Source organism: Bacillus rossius, chromosome 11, assembly GCF_032445375.1.
Source record: "Bacillus rossius redtenbacheri isolate Brsri chromosome 11, Brsri_v3, whole genome shotgun sequence".
NCBI classification, from domain to species: domain Eukaryota; kingdom Metazoa; phylum Arthropoda; class Insecta; order Phasmatodea; family Bacillidae; genus Bacillus; species Bacillus rossius.
In genome coordinates this window covers 32,208,954-32,232,443 of record NC_086338.1, presented here as the reverse complement: position 1 = coordinate 32,232,443, position 23,490 = coordinate 32,208,954, and the positions used below count along the sequence as shown (strand labels likewise).

Sequence of the window (23,490 nt, the reverse complement as noted above, 5' to 3'; positions counted from 1 at the left end):
ATCTTGTAAACAAAATGTATTAACAAAGTTGCAAACACAAAACTGAATTAAATTTAAAAACAGAATTTCCAACAATGCCACATCCTTCGTATATAAAACGTATAATAACACAGTTTATACGTTTTGTTCAATTGGTCCTTAGAGGGGTATATCTAATTGCCGGTCCATATATGTCTTCCCCACTACATAGAGCATAGCTCTCGTAGACAAACACTTAAGTTACAAACTCAGGTAATCAAGTCCTGTGGGGTAAAACAACATTTAAAACAAATAATAAAAATACAATATTCTTATTCATAAGAATGGAAAATAACTAAATATATTCTGTACTTTAAATTTCTAGGCATGTAACGGTACAGCGCGTGACCATAAAACACAACCAAAGCATTACAGACTCCCCTGAGCAATGGTCTTAGATGACTCTACCATTTTGCAAATACCGAAACAGGATAACTGCATGGAAACGAGTGTAACTGTAATCATTACTAACCCAATAATATTCACTAACTTCAGTTGGAAAATTGCGCATATTTTTTGACAAACTAACTTGAAACAAAGTTACCTACTCAATTACTCAATGACAAATGGCTGTTACCAAAAATCTTATAATGCTATCAACATAATAATCGGCACTGCTTAGTAAAATTATACAAAAGCACACATTAAAAATAGCAAATTAAAAGTAAGATAAATATTACAATATTTACTTTTACACTTCCTCTCTTCAAAAAAAAGGCGGACAAGCTAATCTAACTACCTAAAAATTATAAAAAAACTATTTATTAAAAAAGGTCATCACGTTTACAATTTAATATACTCAAAAAATTTGATAAATAATAAGATTTTCAAAGATATTTAAATTTCTTCAAAAATTCCCTGCCTAACTTTTTACTAAAGTCTTTTGGAAATCAGAAATTTCATTGATGTGAGTACCCAAATTATTAATAATGCAAAAATTATCCACTTGTAATTCTTCAGTGAGCGAACTAGTTTTTTAAGCATACTAAAGTCTTGGTCACCTGCCATTAGGAAGTTACTGCCAGCAGGTCTACACTAAAGATTTTACTGGGTAAATACACACAGTCACAGACAAATGAACGTTTTCAGATTAAGTGATAACTTCAGATTTCAGATCAAATTACTTTTAGGACAAACAACTTTATGTAGGACAAATTACTTTAGGATTGTACCATTTTGATATTTAAACTATGTGACTAATGGACATTCCCAGTAAATTTTGAGGTGTACATACATGTGTATTTTGGTTCACAAACGTGCTGCTGACATTCAAACATATATAAATTTTTTACGGCTAACTCTTTTGAGGTGTTGGTGTATGTATTTTTTATGATTTGGTGCTCAGTAACTCTAACTTGTACAAGGCAACAGTGATGTCAATATTTGTTTTACATATGCAGTGTATTTCAACAAATTTGTTTCTTGAGCTTTTAAAATAAAATTTTCTGTCCTTTGCAGTCTTTTTCTCATAGAACCTTTTTAAAATTGGCTTTTGAGGTTAATGTTAAAGTGGTACACTTTGCCTCTGGCCAAACTTTGAATCCAAGCTAGCTTTTTGAGATAATGTTTAAAAATAAACTCTATTTCAACATGACTTCTCAGGATGTATCAGTTGTGCATTCAAGTGTGATGTTACTATGAAAAATTTACCAAATATTTTCTTCCCCCTCCCCCAACTTATACATTAAGGCATGGCCAACTTCATGCATTCTGAGGACCAGAAATAATTTTTGAAACTAATCCAAGAGCCTGACACATAATAATTAATATTGCATTTTTACAACAAAAAAAAAAAGTAAGCGAATCTTCCAATACTCACCAGAATTGTGTAACATATAACTTTGGTAAAGAGCAAATTAATGTATGCTCACGTTGCAAATAAACTTATAATTTGAAACTTGGTCACTAAATTTAACGTAGAATTATTTTTAAAGAAATTTTGCAGAGCATCATAAATATACAAAATGTATTTTCTACTACAGTTCTTGACTCAAATCACATGTAGTTTCCGCACCCGCCACATGAATTGACTGCTGGAGAAACTACGTCTAACTTAGAAATTTTTAGCTGTATAAAGAAACGGCTCCGATAAAAGTGAAAAGGAATTGAATAAATACTAAACCTCGGCTTTGGACCTGATTTTATACAAGATATTTTATAAAAATTTGACCCATCTTGCTAAAGTTTATTAAACGGTTAATACTATAAAATTTCCCTTTGCCTTTGTGAACTTTGGTTTGTGCCATCCACCACAGATGGCAACACCATGGTTACACATTCCCATTCCATGCGACATTCGTTCTATGGGACTTTGGTTTCATTCTCAAAATTACTGCTACCAAATGCAGTATACTGAGAGCTAAGTTGTTAAACATCAAAAATTTATGTCTTATATGTTGTATACAGTGACAAATAAAAGCGTGGTTGTGATAAAGTAACTAAGAATATGTCATTAAAAATGTTATTTACTATCCACTAAGATAATAAAAATATTATTGATTACCCTCTTTTATCACATAATCGTCGCACGCGCGTAATTGTCGCACCTATATTTTTGGCAGTCAAAATTGGGATCAAAAATCTTTTCGCTTAAACGTCGAATGATGTTTTTGGTCCCGCTATTATATGCCGAGCTTTTTGTAGGTATCTTTTCCATATTAAACTATGTATTTTAAAGTAGAAATCTAATATTTAATCGGAAATTACCACTTATTTAACTAACAGAAATACAAAGTTGCCTGACGTGTAAATTTTCTTTTAAAGACTTTTTAAACGTTATTATCTTTATCTGTTCGTCTGCGTCGCCGCAGTGTATGGGTGTAGATATCTTTTCTGTATAAAACGATGTATTTTAAAGTAGAAATCTAATATTTATTCGGACATTACCACTTACTTATTTAATTAACGGAAATACGAAGTTGTCTGACGTGCAAGTTTTCTTTTAAAGAAGTTTTTAAAAGTTATTTCCTTTATCTGATCGTCTGCGTCGCCGCGGTGTACCACTTATGAACATGTAGCCAGCGCTAGTAGACATCATTCATGTTTGGTTATGTTGCTTCCCGTATAGAGCGCGCGCACATAGTCGAATATCGATATCTCGCCGATTTCATGCAGCGCGCGCACTCTGTTGAGTGCCAAGTTAACTACATTTGATGGCTCGCATTCTTTCGTGGTAAATTTGTACTACGGCAATAGTTACGCGTTAGTTTACGTCGCAGATTCAAGTGGCCTGCGTTCATGTTACAGTTTGGCTTTTCTATTTAAAGTTGAAGAATGGTTTTTGTTTAATGAATTATTAATATAAATTGTTTGGCGTGCTCTTGTATACTCCAACTTTTTTTTTTTTTTTTTTTTTAAATAAACCTACTTTCCATGAACAGGTTTTTTTATGAATAACTCTACCTTTTTTTCCCCCGCATAATCGTCGCACCCCTACTTTTCAAACTTGATTTTAGAATAAAATGTGCGAAGATTATGCGAGAAAACATGGTAATTTATATATTATATGAATAAAAATAATTTTGAGTATATCAGTGAGAATACTCTGGCTTCTAAACACTGGCAGCTGACAAACTTTACTCTACATAGATGCAAACAAAGACTGCTCATACACAACAGTAGATATACTGTACTCTGTACGTCCATCCTGATTTCTGTTGTTTTATGGCTTCCTGAAGTCACTTCGGGCAAGTGCTGGAATGGTTCCTTACTATGAGTCATGGCCAAATCCATCCTGAATATCTCCAGTCTGTCATGTGTTACTGTCTCTATGACCTCACTGACTAGGAGACTTTATACCCAAATAGAATTAAATAAAATGGCATTGAACTGTCGAAGGTCCTTGAAGAAGCTGCAGGGTTCATACGTCTCCTTTTCTCCTAAATAGTCCTTAATTTTTATTAATGCATTAGCTGTACCGGCCACGCGTTGCTGTGGCTCATTATGATTAAATGTAAAAGAAAGAAAAGAGAAATTTCATGTTTCTAATACATTTAATTTCACGAATTATAAGTGAAACTTTTTTGGGTGTGATGAAAGTAAAATTTCAATTACAATTTCAAGGCAAAATTTTAGTGCAATGTTTTCATGTTTTCGCGAAACATTTTTTGAAACATTTCTGACGCCAAAGAGATATTAAGAGAGCACTTAGAGAGTCGAGGTTTGATTTACCAAAGAGGTTTTCATTTCTATCACTTGTACCGAGTTACACACACGTATACGAATGCAATGTTGTTTTAAAATTTTCAAAGCAATGGGTGAAGAACTTAAGGAGATTAGCTATTTTTGTGCAAATGAACATTCACAATATTTTATTTGATTAGATAGGAAGACTATAAAGGTATGATCCATTGTGCTGCGTGACTCTGTGCCGGGATGTTGAGTGGGAGGCACGTTTTTCTGTCACCCAGGACAACCACTGCCTGCGCATCAAGATCCTGGGCGACTGCTACTACTGTGTGTCGGGGCTTCCCGAGCCGAGGTCGGACCACGCCCACTGCACCGTCGAGATGGGGCTGGACATGATCGACGCGATAGCGTGAGTGAGGTCTCCTCCCGTGTCCTGGCTCTAGCTCTTCTGCCTCATTTGTTGTTGCATTTCCTCCGCTCTGCGTGGATGGCCACTCACCACTGCTGTGTTAGGTATGCACATTCCTGTTTTCTGTCAGTTGAAAAAAGCTGAGTGCCATGTTTGGACTATATTTTTCGTCTTCAGATGATGAATTCAGGCAGATGATATAGTTGATCATAATATACCTAATTAAACTGTATGCGTTATTTCAGGTGATGTGTTTGGGCATATGTACGAGTGAATAAATTGTAAATGTATGTGTATAGTGGCGTAGCAAGGTCAGGTGCTAACTGGTGCACAAAATTTACTGTCACTCCCCTCCCCTTTCCTTTGTTTTCTAGATGAAGTAATTAAAATAAGTAATAATAAGACATATAGTTACAAGAGTGTTATTTTGTGGTCAATTTACTTAACTTTTGAGTATATTAACACTTAAAACTTTTCCCTAACTTTGTTATCTGCTTTTTTCCCCTAACTTTGTTCTCTGCAAATTGGGAAATCAGTAAATCTCACTACCAAAATCAATTCCTTTCGCTACTTGCTTTTCAGTTTACAAGGTGTGTTGGTCAAAGTCATGTTCAATTCACACAAATTCCTGATGATCACGTGTGAGTACAACCACTACACTTGTCGGCCATCTTGATACACTGGTCATAACTGTTTCCTACTTCTGGTCAGTGTGAACACACACAATGTTTGTAACAAAAATCTCCACCATAAACAAAAAAAAGTCCTAAACAAGATGATTAAGCCAGAAAACTCATAGTGGACCTAAGATAACTCCAGATTAATTTTAGTCTCTAACATGATCCTACTGAAATACAAAGTTAACAAGAATCTAGAGTCAATTTTGATACAGAATCAGAAGGGTTATATTCAACAAAAAACTATAAAAAAAATTAAAGAAGACCATTCCATAGAATCTTCTTTTGAAACTTCAGCAGCTTGTAAAGATCTTCTTAGTTGAGGAATATCTCTAAGTAAACCATCTTCATAAAATTAATCTTACTTTAAGACTAAGTTTTTCTAATTTTTTTTTTTTTTGCAGATTAATGTACAAATACAAACAAATAGCATGCATTATAATGTTTACGATAGTTACTAAACTCAGTATGACATGGCACTTGTAAGTTGCAGTAACAATGTACCGGCCACGAATAGGTTTTGTTGCAGGTAAAGTGTCAATGATTCACTATTTTGTTTACGTCTCACTCAAATACAAAATACAAACTGCAGAGACAGACTTCAGTGGAAAAAAAAAAACACCCATTTCTTTTCCTACCCATATACTCCCCACTACACAGCGTCAAATTCAGCCACGTCAAGTTGCGTTTGTTCCAGGTGGCCCCCTGGAATTGGGAAGCCCCTCACTGAAAGAGCCTGCATTTGCAAATGTGTGACTGTGAAACGGGTTTGATGTCAAAACTATGTCTCATGAAAAAATTTTTCCTTATATTTTAAAGTTTTCTGCTTATTGCATGCATGTGGGCCAACAAATGGGCAGTGTACAACATACAAGCACCGTATCCGGAGATGACGTCACGGTTAACCCCGCGTGCAAAACTCCCGACCTGCGTGGGGCCCCCCTGGAAATTTCCGCGGCACCCCCTTGCGAATCCTGCAGATTTGTGCTCCTGGTTGGCAGCATGTCGTCATCGCAGTTTGCAAGTTGTTGTCATCGTGCTGTTTCAATTTAATAAGTGTTTGTTGCATGTTAATTTTGTTTCTGTGATTCATCAAAACATGTGTAAAAAAAAAAAAAACAAGGACTGCAGCACATAACCCACAGCCCTCAGAAACCAACAACATACAAGAAAAAAGTAAAGGCAGTCAGTCTTACCTCCCACAGCTTGCTATAAATTCACGTGAAGTTGTTTCAACCTAACGTTAAAAAAATAAATACACCACGTCACCCTGAAAACATACAAAAAACCAAGTTACAAATAATATCTTTGTCAATATTTTAGTAGCTGATTGGTATACCTACCTAATTATTTTATCCAGTTAAATTAAATTTTTAATATACTTGAACTAGAAAAGTTCAGATATTGCAGTTTGTTTTAAAAAGCATACAAGCATTAACAATTGTGCCGAGCGATGCAGTGGTGGAACGTGTCTGTGTGCCCGCAGGCTGGTGGTTGAGGCAACGGACGTTCAGCTCAACATGCGGGTGGGCATCCACTCGGGACGGGTGCTGTGCGGGGTTCTGGGACTGCGCAAGTGGCAGTACGATGTCTGGTCCAACGACGTCACGCTCGCCAACAACATGGAGGCCGGGGGGGAGCCGGGGTGAGCGCCGTCATCCTCGCACTCCAGCAGAGTGGTCGTGTGTGTGTGTAGTGTGCCCCCTTTTGCCACTTGAGCATGTGTTTCTTGTGGATTCCTATCTACAAATGAAATAAACTCAACTCTTAAGCCTAGTCTACAATTGCAATGTCCTAACCTGTGTCCGAAGGACACTCGTCGGTGATTGGTCCACGTGACCCTCTGACGCCATGCGTCATGTGGGCGAAGGTCCGAACCTACTTTGTCCGAAGACATTCGTCAATTTGAACTTTTTGTCCCAACCTGTGTCCTTTGTTAGCATTGAACAGCAACAGAACACTAACGATATTCGAGTTTCCTGTTCCCATTTGCAAAACACGCACGAAAACAATTAAAAAAAAACACTCGAAAGACATTTACTGCGCTTTGGTGACAACTTTAGAAATCAATAGTTTCGGACATAGGACACTACAATTGTAGACAAAGCTGTTTTCCGTGTGTCAATGTGACGTCATTCACATTCGGATAAGGACGCGGACCACGCACAGGTTAGGACAATTGTAGACGGGCCTTTATCAGTAATAGAAAATGCTTTATGTGCCACCGTGGAATGGTTGGTAAACTAAAATAGGTATGTATTGTAGAACTATGTACATACATCTGAAAACACCAGAGTAGCAAGGAATGGAAGGATTTATTTTGTTTTCCAAGAGGAAGCAGCTAAAAGACACGTAACTGTGAATAGATGTACCTTTGATACCTATATTGAATACATCTTGTTAGCCAGCGCTACTGTTATGTTTTTGCATAAGATTATAGTATCTATGGTGTAACAGTGGTTGCAAACAAAAACATATTTAACTGTAAAGTGAACAGTTAAGTGTTTGAAACTTCACAGATGTCTTAAGTGTCGAAATATTCAGGTTTTTAATTTTTTAATTTTATTTATTGACTTTGAGTAGAAAGCAAACACTATAAGCAGGGCATGCATAATTCATAAAATTTTTTACACAGGATGTTAGTACATTGCCTGTATGGGGAAAATGCAGGAACTAAAAAAAATCTGATGCTATAAATAGGAAAAGATAACATGGTCTTACTGTATCTAGTATCTGTAATGAGGTAAACCAGAGGAAAATTGAATTTTTACTGTTCTGAGCATATAACATAATTAAATAAAACAGTAAATTTAAAAAATTGCATGAATTAAATTAAAATGAAGTAGGTGCATGTTTTACAATTTGATTAAATTACCTTCTTCATGAAATGAAAAGGAGGTACTCAATTGTGATTTAATGAAGAAAAATATGTCTCGGAATACCCTAAAAGGGAATTTGTAAAATCTAAAATTAAATATTTGCCACAAATTCAGCTGAACAAATAATGAATGCCAGTACTAAAAGTCTTTCAAACATATCAATATTTTTTGTTTAAATAGGTAATGTTTAAAAATTGAATTCATAAAAAGTTTTAAATAAATGTGTGTAATAACTTTTTCCTTGTATTCCATAATTACAATCATAGCATTTTTGTGAATATATTTTAATCCACATTGTGTATCCTGCCTCAACTCCCATGCCTCATGTCACACTATCAGTTGCAGTTAGCATCCATAGAATTAAGCAGTTGCAAGAAATAGTAATTTTACATCACTACCATGACCCATTTTCACATTTAGCAACATTGATTATAGTTTTTAACATATCCTGGTGTAATAATCTCGTGTTTGTTAAAATTCTTTAAGGGGGAGAGATAGGAATCAAAAGGTTCCAACTTCAGTTCAGCAGTTTTCAAGCTGTAAAATATTTTCTTCACTTCAGTTTTTTTCTTAAATCTGACTTTGTTAAAGCATACTATAAATTTTAATGGAATGCCTGAAGCTAAGAATGACTAATGCGATGACTAGTGTAACCTGTGAAGTCATTGGCATTTAGTATTTCTATTTAATTAATTTGTGGGAATGACTACAACTATTGTAATACTGTCAATAGAAATAATGTTATGGACTTTTGAAAAGCTCAAAATGGGTAGTCTCTGTCTTATCAAAGGCAAACTTTCTATATAAAATGTTAAAGTTGTTACCGCATATAAAAGGTTGAAACCAATATTCTGTTTTTCGGTCCCCCTCTCTCTTACTGAAGTAATTTGATCGCAAAACCTTTGATTTCCATAATATTTTGAGGTCTGTTTAAAATTCCAGGGAAATTTTAGGGAAATTTTATTATAGATATTTATGGACATTCTAAACATTTTAATGGCCTTGTCAGGAAAAATTTATGAGGGTTATGACTAAAAGCCTGGATACGTGTAAAATATATAAAATGAATTTGTCCCAGTAAGCCATGACAGTTACCATAGCGAATGTGAAGTCGCTGCGAGGAGCAGGGCCTGTACTGGCGTGACGTGTGGCGCTAGCAGGGCCCCCACATGGCCGGTGCTACCGTTGCTACGGCAACGGGGCCCGCGAGTATAAGGGGGGGGGGGGGGTGCGTCTAGGGGCCCCGCGAAGGAAAGAAGAAACAAATTAAAACAAAAAAAAAGTAGATACGTAATTTAAAAAAATAAATTATAGAAAACAATAAAAACAATCAGGCCTGATTTTAGTTACCGACGAAATGTCACACCAGAGTAATATGATTCGGAATATGCCGTGCGTACAGAAAGTGTCTGAATCTACAACTTGTGAGCAAAAAATAAACCACCAACATCCGACGTGACACCATGTTACACTCATTTATTTGCCATTATTCAACATAAATTTACGTTGACAATCTGAACACTGACTCGAAACTAGTTTCAATCCGCGTTTGAAAAATAATTGTGATTAAGGTTAAGAATTAATACAACTAAAACAATATACATAGAAGCAAAAAAAAGTTTTTTATAATATTTTTTAGTATAAAAAAATATGGGGGAGGAGGGGTGATCATAATGACCTCTAGCAACGGGGCCGACAGAATGATGTGGGGGGCCTGGGCGCTAGGCGCGTGCACATAACGCAGGCGACCCTGGACTACCTGGGCGGGGAGTACGAGGTGGAGGCGGGTCACGGAGGCACCAGGAACCAGTACCTCCGGGACAACAGCATCTCCACCTACTTCATCGTGCCGCCGGCGCACAGGAGGAAGGTGCGTGTGCCACTCGTGCCAGCTTCTTCTGAGGGCAGGACTGGACCAATCACATCTTCAAATATTCATTCACTTTCAAAAAATCTTAAATATTCAAAAAAAAATTATATTTAATGAAAAATATTTGAGAAAAAAAAATTATGACTTGAAAACTCAAAAATTTAAAAATCCAAACACTAGCACCTTTGTAGTAACAAGGACTACGTTATTATGTATCCCTAACAGAAGCTATTATAGAAATGTGAATGCCTGTTTGGCACTGCAGGGAACATTGCTGTCTCAAATATGAATATGGTGTACATCTTAAACAAGTAGATTTTTTATTTATATTTTTATAACTTGTTTATAGTTCTTCAAAGCTTAAATTTTAGTTTATCGTTTTATTCCTTACTCTTGAGATGTATGAGTTTAGTAAATATAAAAAAATTCTACACTTGACAACTTTAAGTGTACTAAGTATGTAGTTGTGTTTTAGTTTGTAGTACCTATATTATTATCAATCTCCAAGATATTGTACATTTAGTATGTAATTATGTAAAAAAATTATACATAGTGATTTTGAAATAAGCATGTTAATGTGTGTGTGTGTGTCTGTGTGTATTTGTGTGGTGTGTTCATATTTAAAGGAAAATTGATCAGTTTTTGAGTTTTTTATGGTTCATAAATGTTCTGTCTCTACTAATCAATAATTTTAATTTCTGTTTCAAGTCTTTTTTTAATAAAAAAAAATTAATTACAACTTAATCTAGATGATATCATGGCACATTATATTTATATAAACTATCATGCATTTAAAATACTCCTGGTCTTTTCTCCCTATTAGTTAAATTTGTGAACCATCATGAGACTTACGCGAATAATCAAGCTAGTGTAAAGAATCAGATTGTACGATAATGATAAAAAAAATGTAAAAAAAAAAATGTAAAATCTGTTTGTACTATAAGTTATTGCTACAAAGAGTTTCTAAGGTTTTTGAGAGAGAAAAAACTATTCATTAGTTGTATTTTGTACACCAATAACTATAGATAGGAAAAATTCGCGGGTTCAATGACCTCGCAGGATGAACTCCATAGTTCTACGTACACTCAGTCAAATGCCACCCACTCATTGGCTGCTGGTCTTGTGAGACGTCCCAACGTAGCAGCCTGTGATTCGATAAAGGTTTGGTTGGGTGTTTCTCATTGGCCCAGAGTCATCCAGGTGAGTTTTGAGCCAATGGCAGAGGGTTGCACTGAGGTATAGCTATTTGTATTTTAGCCTGTCGCGAAACGAATTCGCGAATTTTTCCGGTCGCTACCAATAACACATCATGCTTGAATGTGAAGAGCTGCCTAGTGATAGCGCAGAGCCTCCGAGGCCCTGGAGCGGCGTGGTGAGAGGCGTGTTTGTGTGCGTGTGTGTGGACAGGTGCGCACGGCGCTTGGGGCCGCCCAGCGCCGGAAGCTGTCCTTCAAGAACGTGACGAGCGTCGTGGTGCAACTGCTGCACTCCATCAAGTACTCCATGGAGGTGCCCTTCTCGAACATGGCGCTGCCCGCGGGGGACCCCAAGGCCCATGCCGCCCGCAAGGTAACTGCCACCCGTCTTCCCTTCTCTGTCTCTCTCTCTCTCCCCCCTCCCTCAGGGACGGTCGCCTGGTGCCCGTGGCTGCTCCGAACGTGTGTGGGAACGTTCCTCTGTCGATCGTGTGCTCTGGCGCTAATTTTTTTTTTTGCAGCAAAAATCATCATACCGATAGCTCATGAAGAAGACTGTACGAGGAATCTCCAAGTAAGATAGCTTTTTAAGTCAATTCCTGGGTACTTTATTATCAACATAGTTTTTACGTGCAAATTTTTTTTTTTTTTAATGATGGCAAGTGCCTTTAAAGACACAGCCATAAAATTTTAACTCTTGAAATTGTTATTAAAATTGGCTTCAGATTTGTTTAAGGTATCTGTACACGAATAATGTTTAAAAAAAAAATTTTAATGTCAATGAATTTTTTTTTTATCATTTTGTAAATTTGTAAGAGAAAAATTTCTAATAGGTTATATTTTCATGATCATTTTTGTAGCTCTGAACATTTATTTTTTTTCCAATACAGATTGAGTCAGAATACGACCGACACACTTCAGTTTCAGGTTCATCACGAAAAAAAATAAGTTGAAAAGGTTTTTGAAGTGGGATCAGATAAAATTTTTGTTTTAAAAATAATAGCGAAAGTATTTAGGATGCAGCACTAAGCATCTAGTTATTTTAAAATTAAATACATTTTTACAAACTGAAGACTTGTCACTGTCATAAAATGATTTCATTGAAGTAATTGGATGTAACAACACATCGTAAAAATGTGTCTGAGAGATGTTGTCCCCAATTATTTCCCAGAAATCATTTTACGACAGTGACTGTTGCATTGATATTAAAATCTGCTTCTTCCTAAATACTTTGTCTTATTATTTGCAAAAAAAAAATTTTTTTGTAGGTTCAACTTCAAAGACACATACCAGTCTTGGAAGCACTTTAGTAGTATATATGTCTCAAATTTTTATTAAGAAACAGTCAATATTTTGGGGGTGGGAGGTAAATGTTATTTTATTGTTTTGCATCCTCTCATTCAGATATGACTGGTCTCAGTCCCAGAGTCTCGCAGGCAATTACTCTCATGTAAGCACAAAGGGAATCAAAAATTCCATTAAGCCCAAAATATAATACCTCCTAACTGCCATATGGCAGTTATACCTTTATTGACCCCCACTGTAAATAGGCTCAGCCTGAAATTTGTATCTTCATTTTAGATAGTGTTAGTCCAGGAATTGAAATCACTTAAAAATGCACTGGCATTTACCTTAGACTCTTCTTTCGCTTGAAGACTTCGTATTGCATCTAAAGCTGTTACTTATTATCCGGATTTACTAACAACACTGTGTTTGGAGCTAAAAATTTCCGAATCAGGTATGGCCCTGCATACTTAGGGATAAACTTACTAATAATGTTTGCTGCTGCATCCGGCAAGACAAAATTCTTACAACACACCAAATCTCCTGGGCGATAACCATGTTCAATATGCTTATCATCGTAGCGCTTCGCCACAATAGCCTGAACTGTTTCAAATTCTTTGCCACTTCCTCCATCAATAACCCACGAGAAGCATCATCCAGAGGAAGGGAGGGAGAAGGAATTCCCCACTCATTAAGCAACGGGTGGACCAGGTGTCGCCCCAGGAATGGCATTGAAGGAGGATACCCAGTGGCTCCATGTTCCGCCGAACTAAAGCCAAGATTAATCAAATCGATATCCTCATCCCAGCGTGTGTGATCTGAGTTGTAAAAGGTTAAACGTGCTTTCAAATTACGGTGAACCGCTCAACCATGTTTCCCATTATATTAAGCTTACTGAATATCCATTGAAAATATTTGTGACACAACAACAAATGCAAAAGATATATCATGTTAGTACTTCAGAAAGAGCCCTTAAATATTAGTAATAATGCTATAATGAAAAGGAGTGGCGGGGGAATCTACATGGCGTGTGAGACCAACTGATGCTGGTGGTGTAGAAATCAATTTTACCTTATTCAGAAGAACTGTTCCTGTTGAGATAAATTAATATTTAATGAAGAATTTATTATTCACCAAAACAGATTTGTTTTAAAATTCTTCTGATACATTTTTGATTTTAATGATTAATTGGTCAAAATATTTCTAACATTCACATAATTGAATATAGCGAATTCACGAAACCTGGTACGGGAACTGCAAGAAGACTGCTGTAATGTGGAAGGTACCGTACATTTTATTCATAGAACGTTCGCCCATGTGAATTTTATGCAGAAGATGTAAATTACGTTTGCTTAAAAATTTTCGTGTAATGCCTGAAGTTTCCGTTGGAATCACAAATATCTCGGCTGCTCGGAGATGCATTCTGTTCTTTTGCCTGCTGTTTTCCTTGGTGAGACAGCTTCATTTTCATTCGCTATGCAAGGATGCCTTCATGAGCGGTTATGGTATGACTTCAGAACATACACCCAGCATGCATGTGTTTTAGCTTCTTGATCTACATAAGCTGTAGAGCCAAGCTCTTATTGTTTTATATTACATATAACCAATTTTGTTGTAAAAAAGGTTGAGTTTTGGTTATTTTTATGTTTATGAATGTTGTAGGTATGTATGATACTCATATGCAACTAGTTTCATGCAGAAATATTTATAAAACTACTCAAATTGGCTTTTATCACAGTTTAAGTATCAAAACAAGACTCAGGTTATTGGAGCTAAATTAAAATTACATAAAATTTTTAGCACAGCTCAGAGGAAAAAAATTTTTATAAGATTGATTGCGTGGATGTATTTTTTTTCTGGGGTCGAAAATGATCCAAATTTTAATTTTACCTCCAGACACTTTCTTGTTGTTGCAAAAATATTATGGAGTTTAAAAATAAATATGCAATGTCAAAAGTGCAATTTCTTTAAACATATTCTTGGAATGTATCAGAGATTGACTGCTCTTATTTGCTTTGCTCTATTTTTAATTAAGTTTTTCCTCAATACATTTCTTTGGGTATACTTTTTCAGTGCATTTAAAAAAAACTATGCACTAAAAACCAAACAATTTTTTTATATAGTAATTACTTGCTTAAATTTTCTAAATAAATGCCTAAACTTAAGGTTTACAAATTGAAGAAAGTGAGGACAAAGTGAGGTAGGTAATTCAGACAAATTATGTTGCATTTTGTTGGCCTAGCTTATCGGTGTCATGCTGTGTTTTAAAATCCATTTAGGTGTTACTTCTGTTTCACCACTATTCACAGTATAATCTTGCCTCTAGCAAGCGGTTACAGAAGTTATCCCTTCCCTTGTATTTCCTGCAGTCAGATGAACTACTTAGTGGTTCTGGATTGTTGGCGGAGATAACAGACATCCTTGTGCCTTTGCTGGCCAACATTTAAGTTCCAACATCGCTTCAAAACTAACTGCATTAAAGCCTGCTAGGGATCAGAAATACGACCATCAGTGTAGATTTTAGTGTCTGTAGCTGCTTGTAATTGCCATTTACTGTGGTTGCTTTGAGGATACGCCACTGAGCTACGTACATTTTTTTTATTTCCGCTGGTACTTTGATCAGGAAACAAAGAACCTTGGGAAAGTTAGATTTTTTTTTAAGTCATTTTGTTTTACTAAGTTGACTATTACAAATTTTGAGGGTGAAAGGGGAAAAAGAAAATGCATGGAACAAATTCATGAGGAAGGCAGAGATGGAGCATAAGTAGTTTTGGAGTACTCCATAATAGTATATCTATTCGAATTAAATGGTATGAAAATAACTCCCATCTACAATGATGAAAAATATTTTTTGAGCAGAATCTAATATATTTCTCCTAACTCACTTTTTAGGTTTATATTCCACAAAAAGCATAGATTCCACCTATTATTATTTTTACCCAAAATATATTATGTAATACATTGTATGGAGAACATTATAGTAAGTATAACTTATGTTTCTTTTGTAAAGAAAACTTGGGTGTCACCACGAAAAATGAAAATCTTGAGCAACTAAAGCATATAAGAAATATAAGATTAGCCTAGGCCTATTTGACTGCGTAATGGTAACGGACTTACTACAAACCTTATTTGCATGAACCGCAAAGCTGGTGTTACGTAACATATTCTTCTTATTTCTTTCATACCTTCAATACGTCATCATTTTTCCTTAATTTTACTTATTAAAATAGTGCTCCAGGTAAGGTTAGATATGTATGTGTACTTTTTTTTTTTCTTTGAACAAAAACTTTGTTTAGGATCCCTCGTAGCTTCCTTAATCTGTTTAGCTAAATCTGTATTACTAACTGGCGGATCTTCTCTTTCTGCCAGATGAATTCAAACGTACTGCGGAAACAATACCAATTGGAAAGCACATTCTATTTTGAATGCCATTAGCCGGAAGAATGCGTGGCTCAAGACGTAGTTGGTGTGGGAAAGCTAACTGTGCATTGGTGTGTGTGTGTATGTATTTCTGTTATGTATTGTAATCGCTACTGTGGTGAAGTGATTACTGATTGTGTAGTTAGGTGAGGGTGGGCGACACGGGTGTTAACACCTAACTGTCTTGAAGTAACGGGAACGCTACCTGCTTGGTGGGAGCTTGGACGCAGGCAGAGGGCGGCAACGGCGTCGACAGTGGGGTCGCGAGCGGAACTGGAGGGGGGGCCTCCCCCCCGTGCTGTGTGGTAGCAGGAGCCCCGTGTCTGTATTATAGGTGCTAGATCTGCAGCGGGCCCTGCATGCGGAACCCGTCCCTGGGGCCGGGCCGCCCGTTAACCTCAGAGACTTTGCCTCCAAGGTGAGTGACTCCCGGAGCGTGGTGGCTCCGTCTCGCCGGGCTAGCGGGCTAGTTGCATGCTGGCATTGTCCTAGTGTGCAGGCGGTGGAGGCTTCCGGGCCGGTGTTTTTGGTTTTGCTAGTGTTTTGCTGTGTGATGCGAGACATTTTTTTTTTACCACTAATGTTTGATCTAGTTGAGAGATGTTAGTGCTCTTTCTACCTTTTTGTACATAGCATTCCAATTGGTACATTGTGAAATATGTTGCGTTTTGGTATGGTTGGTTTAACTCATCGTCATTGCTGCCGTACAAGAAGTTAGTGAAAGAATTGATTTATTGAGCCGTGTGATTATATTTTGAAGGAAGAAAAAGACTGGTGCAGGTGTACTTGCACACTTGACTTTTAAGAAGGAAGAAAATTGATTGCTGTTTGTATACTGTGGACAGACAATCCTTTGCTGTACATACAACTTAATTAATGATTTTTTTTACTCAGTCATACATGTATAAGTATTTTATAATGCCTTATCAAAATATTTTTTCATTTACTATGAAAGATTTTTTTTTTAATTCAACCCAAATTTATGTGCTTATATTAAAGTGAGCACTTATAAATGTTGTTTGTAAAAAAAAATTATTGATTTATCATGTTCATAACAATTACTTTTAAGTGCTTAGTCCAAACGTTCTCAAAGATTAGAATTAATATATTTTATTTATAACAACGTAGATATCAAGCACAAGGTAGCCTCATTGAATGTATAGCACCCTTTCAAATAGTGGAGTAGCTTTTTGAATGCAATACATGCTCTTAAATTAAAGACACCCTTTCCAAGTGCATGGCACCCTCTCAAATTGCAAAGTACCATCACAATTCGCGAAGTCCTTTTCAAGTTGTAAAGTAAGTATCTTGCAAGGCTGCATCTTCAAATATATGAGACACTCTAGAATTATGAATTACTTTCTAGAATGCAATGCAGCCTTTCAGATGCAACACAAGTCTCTTGAATGCAAAGTACTTTCTCAAGTGCATGGTGCCATCTCAAATTGCAAATTTCTTTCTCTAATTGCAATGTGCCCTTTCAAGTGTAGGGCAGCCTCTCAAATTATGAAACCCTCTCGAATTGCAAAGTACCCTCTCAGATTGAAGACTACCTTCTTGAATTGTAAAGTTCTTTTTAAAATTGCAAAGTACTCTTCAAGTTCAAGGTAGCCTCATGCAGGGACAGCCTCTCAAATGCAAGGCACCACCTGGGGAATTTTAAGTTATCCTTTCAAATGAATACAAAGTGAATGCAAGGTGATATGTGGTTGGCAGTGTGTGTATCAGTATTATTCACGCTAGAAAATTTTCTAGCCAGGCTTTTATGCTAGAAAACAAAACTTTGCAAATCTGGGGTGTATGTTGTTCAGGCACATAAACCTTGGCTTTCAAGAAAGACTGTTTATTGTCATCAAGGAGCATTATATCCTGGGGTTACGTTTAGAGAAGTGGAAATATAGTGAAACCTCATTGATAAAAACTGTAGTACAAAACACTCATAAATGCAAAGTAGTAGAAATTTCATATGAGCTATAAAGCTAAGAAGTTTGTTTCGTACCAAATAAGGTTAGTACGTATGTTAATGCAAATTAGTTTTTGTCCCACTGGGAAACAATTGCATGTATTAAAGAAGGTTTATCACAAACATTACGGGAAGATTTCAAGAAACCTTGTAAAGTTTCAATTGAAATAATACCAGTACCATATCCTTGAGGATTGTGGAGAGTCTTAGAAAGAGATATTTATCTAAAATTATGGGGTGTCTAATATTTTGTTACATTCTGTTCTTGTAAATCCTGGTAAGATTAGCATAGAAAAAAATAGAATTTGAACCAAATGTGTATTTAATGAATAATTTTATATTACCATCCCTAAATAGTACATTTAGTACTTTATAAGATTATGTGTATGGTTTTTTTAAAGCTCAGTCTAAATTTTTTAGGAGTAGTCAGTATCTATTAACAGAGAAAAATATTAATAAATTTAATAGAATTAATCTTTAAAAAATATATAAAATATGTAAGTCAAAAATATTGCAAGTTTTGGTTAATACAAATGTTGTTATTACTAAGTGCCTAAATTAGCCCTTCAGGTTTTTATTAATGAGGTTTGACTTTATTTTGACGGTAACAAAAGAAGGCAGAAGGGACAACTTTAATGAATAGCACAAGAAAACGATATTGTTGGTTTCGTGGAAACCTATCGTGATAGACATGTGAAGATTTCCTTCACATACGTTACTAGCTCACTGTCATTTGCAATGGCCAAAGAAGAAAAATTAAATCAACACTGCTGAAAATGAGATTGCGCAAATTGTGGAAAAAAAAAATTCTGGCTAGTTTGTTTTTACATTTTTTCTTTGTCCCTTCCTTCCGTTAAATGCCAGCTAGTCACGTCACTCACGGCGCGTGCCGGGCAGATAGGCAGACGGAAAGTGGCATAAGGGCACCTGAAGCAGCAGTCTGGGCATCCCCCTCTAGTTTAAAGTGTAATAAATGTGACAGCTAAGGGGGTGGGTGACTCCAAGGGTCGGACCAAACAGCTTTCTGACTCATTAACAGAGTGGTTAAAAATACAGAGTGGCCAAGTGTAGAAGAAGTGTACCTGCACCAAAGCGATGTCATCTTTTTTTTTTACAGCTTCAGAATACAAGAACTAATAGTTAAACTAAATTTAAGCACAGATAACCCAAAAACTGGATAATTGAGTGTTTACTGTAGTTATAAAATTATTAAAAATAAATTTTAAAATAAACTACAATTTTTCATAACTTTGAACGTTTTTGATACCGAAAAGAAACATTTTTAACTAATAAAAAAATTTAAGTGACCAAACACAAATTTAGAAAAATTTCCCTTCTGCAACTCTAAAACCTCTATTAAAGATGAACTCCAGAATGGAAGGTTACCTTTCATTTGAAGTTGTGCAGATTATCCTCCGAAATGCAAATTTTTTATAACATATTCAATTTGAAAATTTAGTCTAGTTGAACTATTGCAAACAATCAAATCCTGCATGGTTTTTAACCTGTTCAGTTTTTCTAATAATAATAATAATAATAATAGTTTGGTTTTGATTTTTAACTGGTGAAATACTTAATTATATTGTTTTACAGTGTCTCAGGACAGATATTAACAACTCAGCTGTTACGTGAATCTTAGTTGCAGTATGTATACTTAGTACAGTGGAAGATCTTTAATCTAGTACGTTTGGGACCACGGCAGTGCCACATTAATGATATTTTTGGGGAAAAAGTTACAATAAGCTGCTCTGTAGAAAGAAAAAAATACAAATAAACTTTAGTCTTTAAAAAAAATTACGAAAATTTACCAGTGAAATGTAAGCCTCTAGAATACAGGAAACACTGCACTGAAATGAAAACGACAGTGAAAGTAAACTCTTGAGCGAACTTAAAATGCCGGCAACACAGTGGCGTGCCCTGGAGACAAATCTGAACACAAGCAGCTCCATTGCATAGAATGCCGTAGTAAAGAACTTTCGCTGTACGATGTTGTCAGTAGTTGATTCTCACGATTTTCTAACTTACTGATAATTTTTTTGAGCCCTTTCTCCTAACAAAACACTACAAAGGGCATGTACTTAAAACTTAAGTAAGTTGAGTTCCTGTATTCTAAAATGTTGACATGGTAACTATCCATCGTGATAAAGTGGATAATTGTGGCCATGCGTCAGGTTATTAGTGTAGAAACCTTTTATATATTGAATAACTGTTTATTGTGTGGTGGTTTGAGTCTTAGCTCACCACTGGGTTCACAAGTGCTTGTGGATATTTTTGGTTAATGTGTTTACCGTAACATGAAGGTTGACAGATCAAACTGTGATAGAAAATGTGCAAAATCAAGTTGTGGCATCGGATGTTGGTTGTGTAGACATTTGTTGGTTGTTTTTTCTTATTGATGGATTGGGTTTTTTTCTAACTATTATCTATTCTCTTAATTGCTTATTTTGTTTGTTTGTCCCTAATTTCCCTCTCGAACTGGCTGCTGTGACGGGACTGGCTTTCGAACAAGTTAGTTGGCTCCACTGCTGTATTGTCTACTCAAGAATCCTCTTCACATAGCCTGGAGCAGTGTGCTTTGTCCCTCTGTCCCTTCGCTCTGTGCATGCAACTTTCTGCCTGCTTACCTGGAGCAATTATTAAGTTTTTGATACACAAAATTATGTTGGACTGTCCTATCAAGCTCTGTGAAACATTGGATTGTCTTCAGAGAAATGACAGAAAAAGTTCTTTATTCTAATTTACTATCAAACGAGGTTCATTGACATTGTTTCATTTACATTAGAAATATTATAATCTTATATCTAACCATCTCAAATTCTATTTTTGGTTTTGCTGAACCACTTTATAGTTTAGTTAGTTGTAGGCAGTCCATATTCTTTCATTGTAGGGTACTGTCATAAGATATTTCCAAACAAGATAAGACATCTTTCAGGTAATACCTTACTGGAAAGAGTGGAAAGTAAGACAAAAAGAGTTTATTAAAGGAGTTAATGCACCCATGAAAATCCTATTTCAAGGTTATTTTCTGAAGAAATATCAGAAACAGCTTTAGCTAAGAAGAATGCATAACTTCCCTAGTTATCACTAGAGACCCGGAAAGTTCGTGGATTCGTCTGACCTCAGGGTAGAATTCAGTGTTGCAGGTGCGCTCAATTCATGTTTGCTTTCCCATTGGTTTATTTCTTAGCAAGAACATTTTTATTCTTGTTGTATGGCACTACCTGATTCACTTACTTCTCTGCTAGCTGGGCATCGTTGGCTCACTGTGTGTCCAAAATAACCATGGTCCAATCCTGAACGCAGTGCGAGATTGTAAAGGTTTGTATTCTAACTTGCGACTTAATGAATGCACGAAGTTTCCGTATCTCTCTTGGTGATAACTGAAAAAAGTTTATTGTCCTTGATTTTTTTTCCCCCTAATTACAATAATATGCTGGACATTGTCTCGGTTGTTCGTAACCATTCTGTATGTTTAGTATAGAAAAAATTAATGGAGAGAGGAATTGGCTTCCCTGCCCCATTTAACTCCTGGCTCAATATGAACTTTAAATGGTTTTTGAGCGGAATGGATTGACCATTAAAATCACTTGATTCAGCGCAAACTCAATTGAGCACAGACAAGAGCCAAACCGAGCTTTTGGCTGAAAACCATTCATATGTATACGGCTTACGTACATTTGAAAATTTGAATGTGTAAGTAATGCACCCAGTAGGTGGGCATGTTTACTGGATCTTGTTTGGTTTGCAGAAGGGATGTTGACAATACTGCAGTGGTAGCATGTGCCATATAGATACTATGTTAAATGAGTTTGTTGTGTTTGATTTGTGTGATCAGGTGTTGATTACCTAGTGTTATAGCTTATAGTTACAGAAAGTGTGAATATTTTTGTGTTCCATTGTGCCAAATCCTGAGAGTAAGGGGAGGAATTAGTTACTTGTTGTACTAGCCATAGTGCAGTGTGACACATTGAGCACATCTTCAGTATCACAGTACAGTTATTTTTCGTGTGTATATTTTTCAATTTTGGAAAAGGAGGTAGGACGGGTATTGGCATACCTGAATATAAAATGTCTTTGAAGATAAGTTAACCTTTTAATTTTCACTTTAGTATAGAGGAAAATAGAATTTTCTCTTGCAGTTCATGGGCCAAAAAGCAAATAAACTATCAAAATTAAAGTCTATTTTTATTATGTCAGTAGGGAAGATTAAAAGTCCATAGAAAATACTAAACAAGTATGAAATACACAGTCAACTTTTAAAGGTATAATATTTCAATTTACTACAATGTTTTTCATGCTGATTTTATTTTTTATTTTGACTTCTTAATCTTAACCGACATGATAAAAATAGTCTTAGAAATGTAATAGCTTATTTACATTTTTTTTTTGGCCTGTGAAATATGTTTACTAATTTACTAAAGGTTATACTGACTGCAATGAAATATGAATATCATTTCCATTTAAAAACGTTACTGCCACTTAAGTAGTCAGTTTTTCAAAGTGCTGTTAGGTTAGAATGAAGTCACATGCGGTTTCTGAATATCTTCTTAAGGACCTTTTAGCCAGAAGGATTCTTGAACAATGCATTTGAAAGGATGTCAAGCCTTTTTTGTTGCCGTTCTGGATGGTCGTAAGGATGCTTACATAATCACTGATGCAGTCTTTCGTGAAAGGACGAGAGTGTAGTGTCTCTTCATGCACCGTTGTGGCCTTTGAGGGATTTGTGGTGCGATCGTTTAGTTAAAATTAGGGATGGGCCAATCAAATCCTTAGTATTCAAAGGATTAGATAGTCAAGGGGAAAAGATTTGAAGAAAAATATTAGAGGAAATAAAGAAATTTAAAAATTCAATTCTGATAATTGATAACCTTTGAAGTAGACGACGTCAATTTATTTTCTTCATACCTTTCCTGTTACCTGTTACCTGTTACCATTCCCAAAGATATTGTACTTTTAACGTGTAATTATATCAGTAAAATTACAATCTGTATTGAATCTTGAAACTTAGTTCGTGAATAAAACATATTAAGGATTGAAGGTTTAACACCATAGTTAATATTATTCTTTTCTTATACATTATTTTATTTTGGATGCTTGAGACCTAGATTCAGATTCAAGATACTCTTAGAGATTTCAATAGGAGATTTAGTTTTGAGAAAATTGGGATTTGACCCTTCACTAGTTAAAATGTAAAGATAATGTGTTGTTTAGGCAGACAACTGCTGTCTATACCCTTTTATGTTATTATTTGTTACTGTGAAAAGATTAACATGAATTTTTAAAGGTAAATAAATAGCTGCGAGAATTATATTTCTGCACCAGGTTGTTTTTGCATCAAAAGAATTAAGATATTCGGTCATGGCTGGTTTCATTCTGAATGAATGCTGCATCAGTAAAGGACATATCCTCACTGTTCGTTAAATGGCAGTTGTTTTAATGTTCAATTAATACAACGTGATGTTCTGTAATGGGTGTGGTGCACTTAGTTTGCTTGGACCTGTGTGCTTTTCTAAGCTCTGCGAGAATTATTTCAAAATAATCAATTATATTCAACATGTGACTGGACAACACATTTAGCAGCATTTGGTATTTAATATAATAATAATAGTATTTTTTTAACAACCCCAATATTCTGATGATTCATGT

General features: G+C 35.6%; 1 protein-coding gene across 6 annotated transcripts in view; it reads left to right on the top strand.

Annotated features, from left to right (window-relative positions):
* Positions 1-23,490, top strand: part of LOC134536770 (Ca(2+)/calmodulin-responsive adenylate cyclase) — a 183,069-nt gene that overhangs the window by 110,152 nt on the left and 49,427 nt on the right. For 4 of the 6 annotated variants that reach the window (XM_063376685.1, XM_063376683.1, XM_063376684.1 and 1 more), the window contains exons 6-10: positions 4,428-4,555; positions 6,719-6,877; positions 9,837-9,981; positions 11,389-11,550; positions 16,216-16,299. In XM_063376685.1, coding sequence (XP_063232755.1) covers positions 4,428-4,555; positions 6,719-6,877; positions 9,837-9,981; positions 11,389-11,550; positions 16,216-16,299 — 678 coding nt within the window. The remainder of the gene's footprint in view (positions 1-4,427; positions 4,556-6,718; positions 6,878-9,836; positions 9,982-11,388; positions 11,551-16,215; positions 16,300-23,490) is intronic. The other 2 variants (XM_063376686.1, XM_063376687.1) reach the window with 1 other exon arrangement.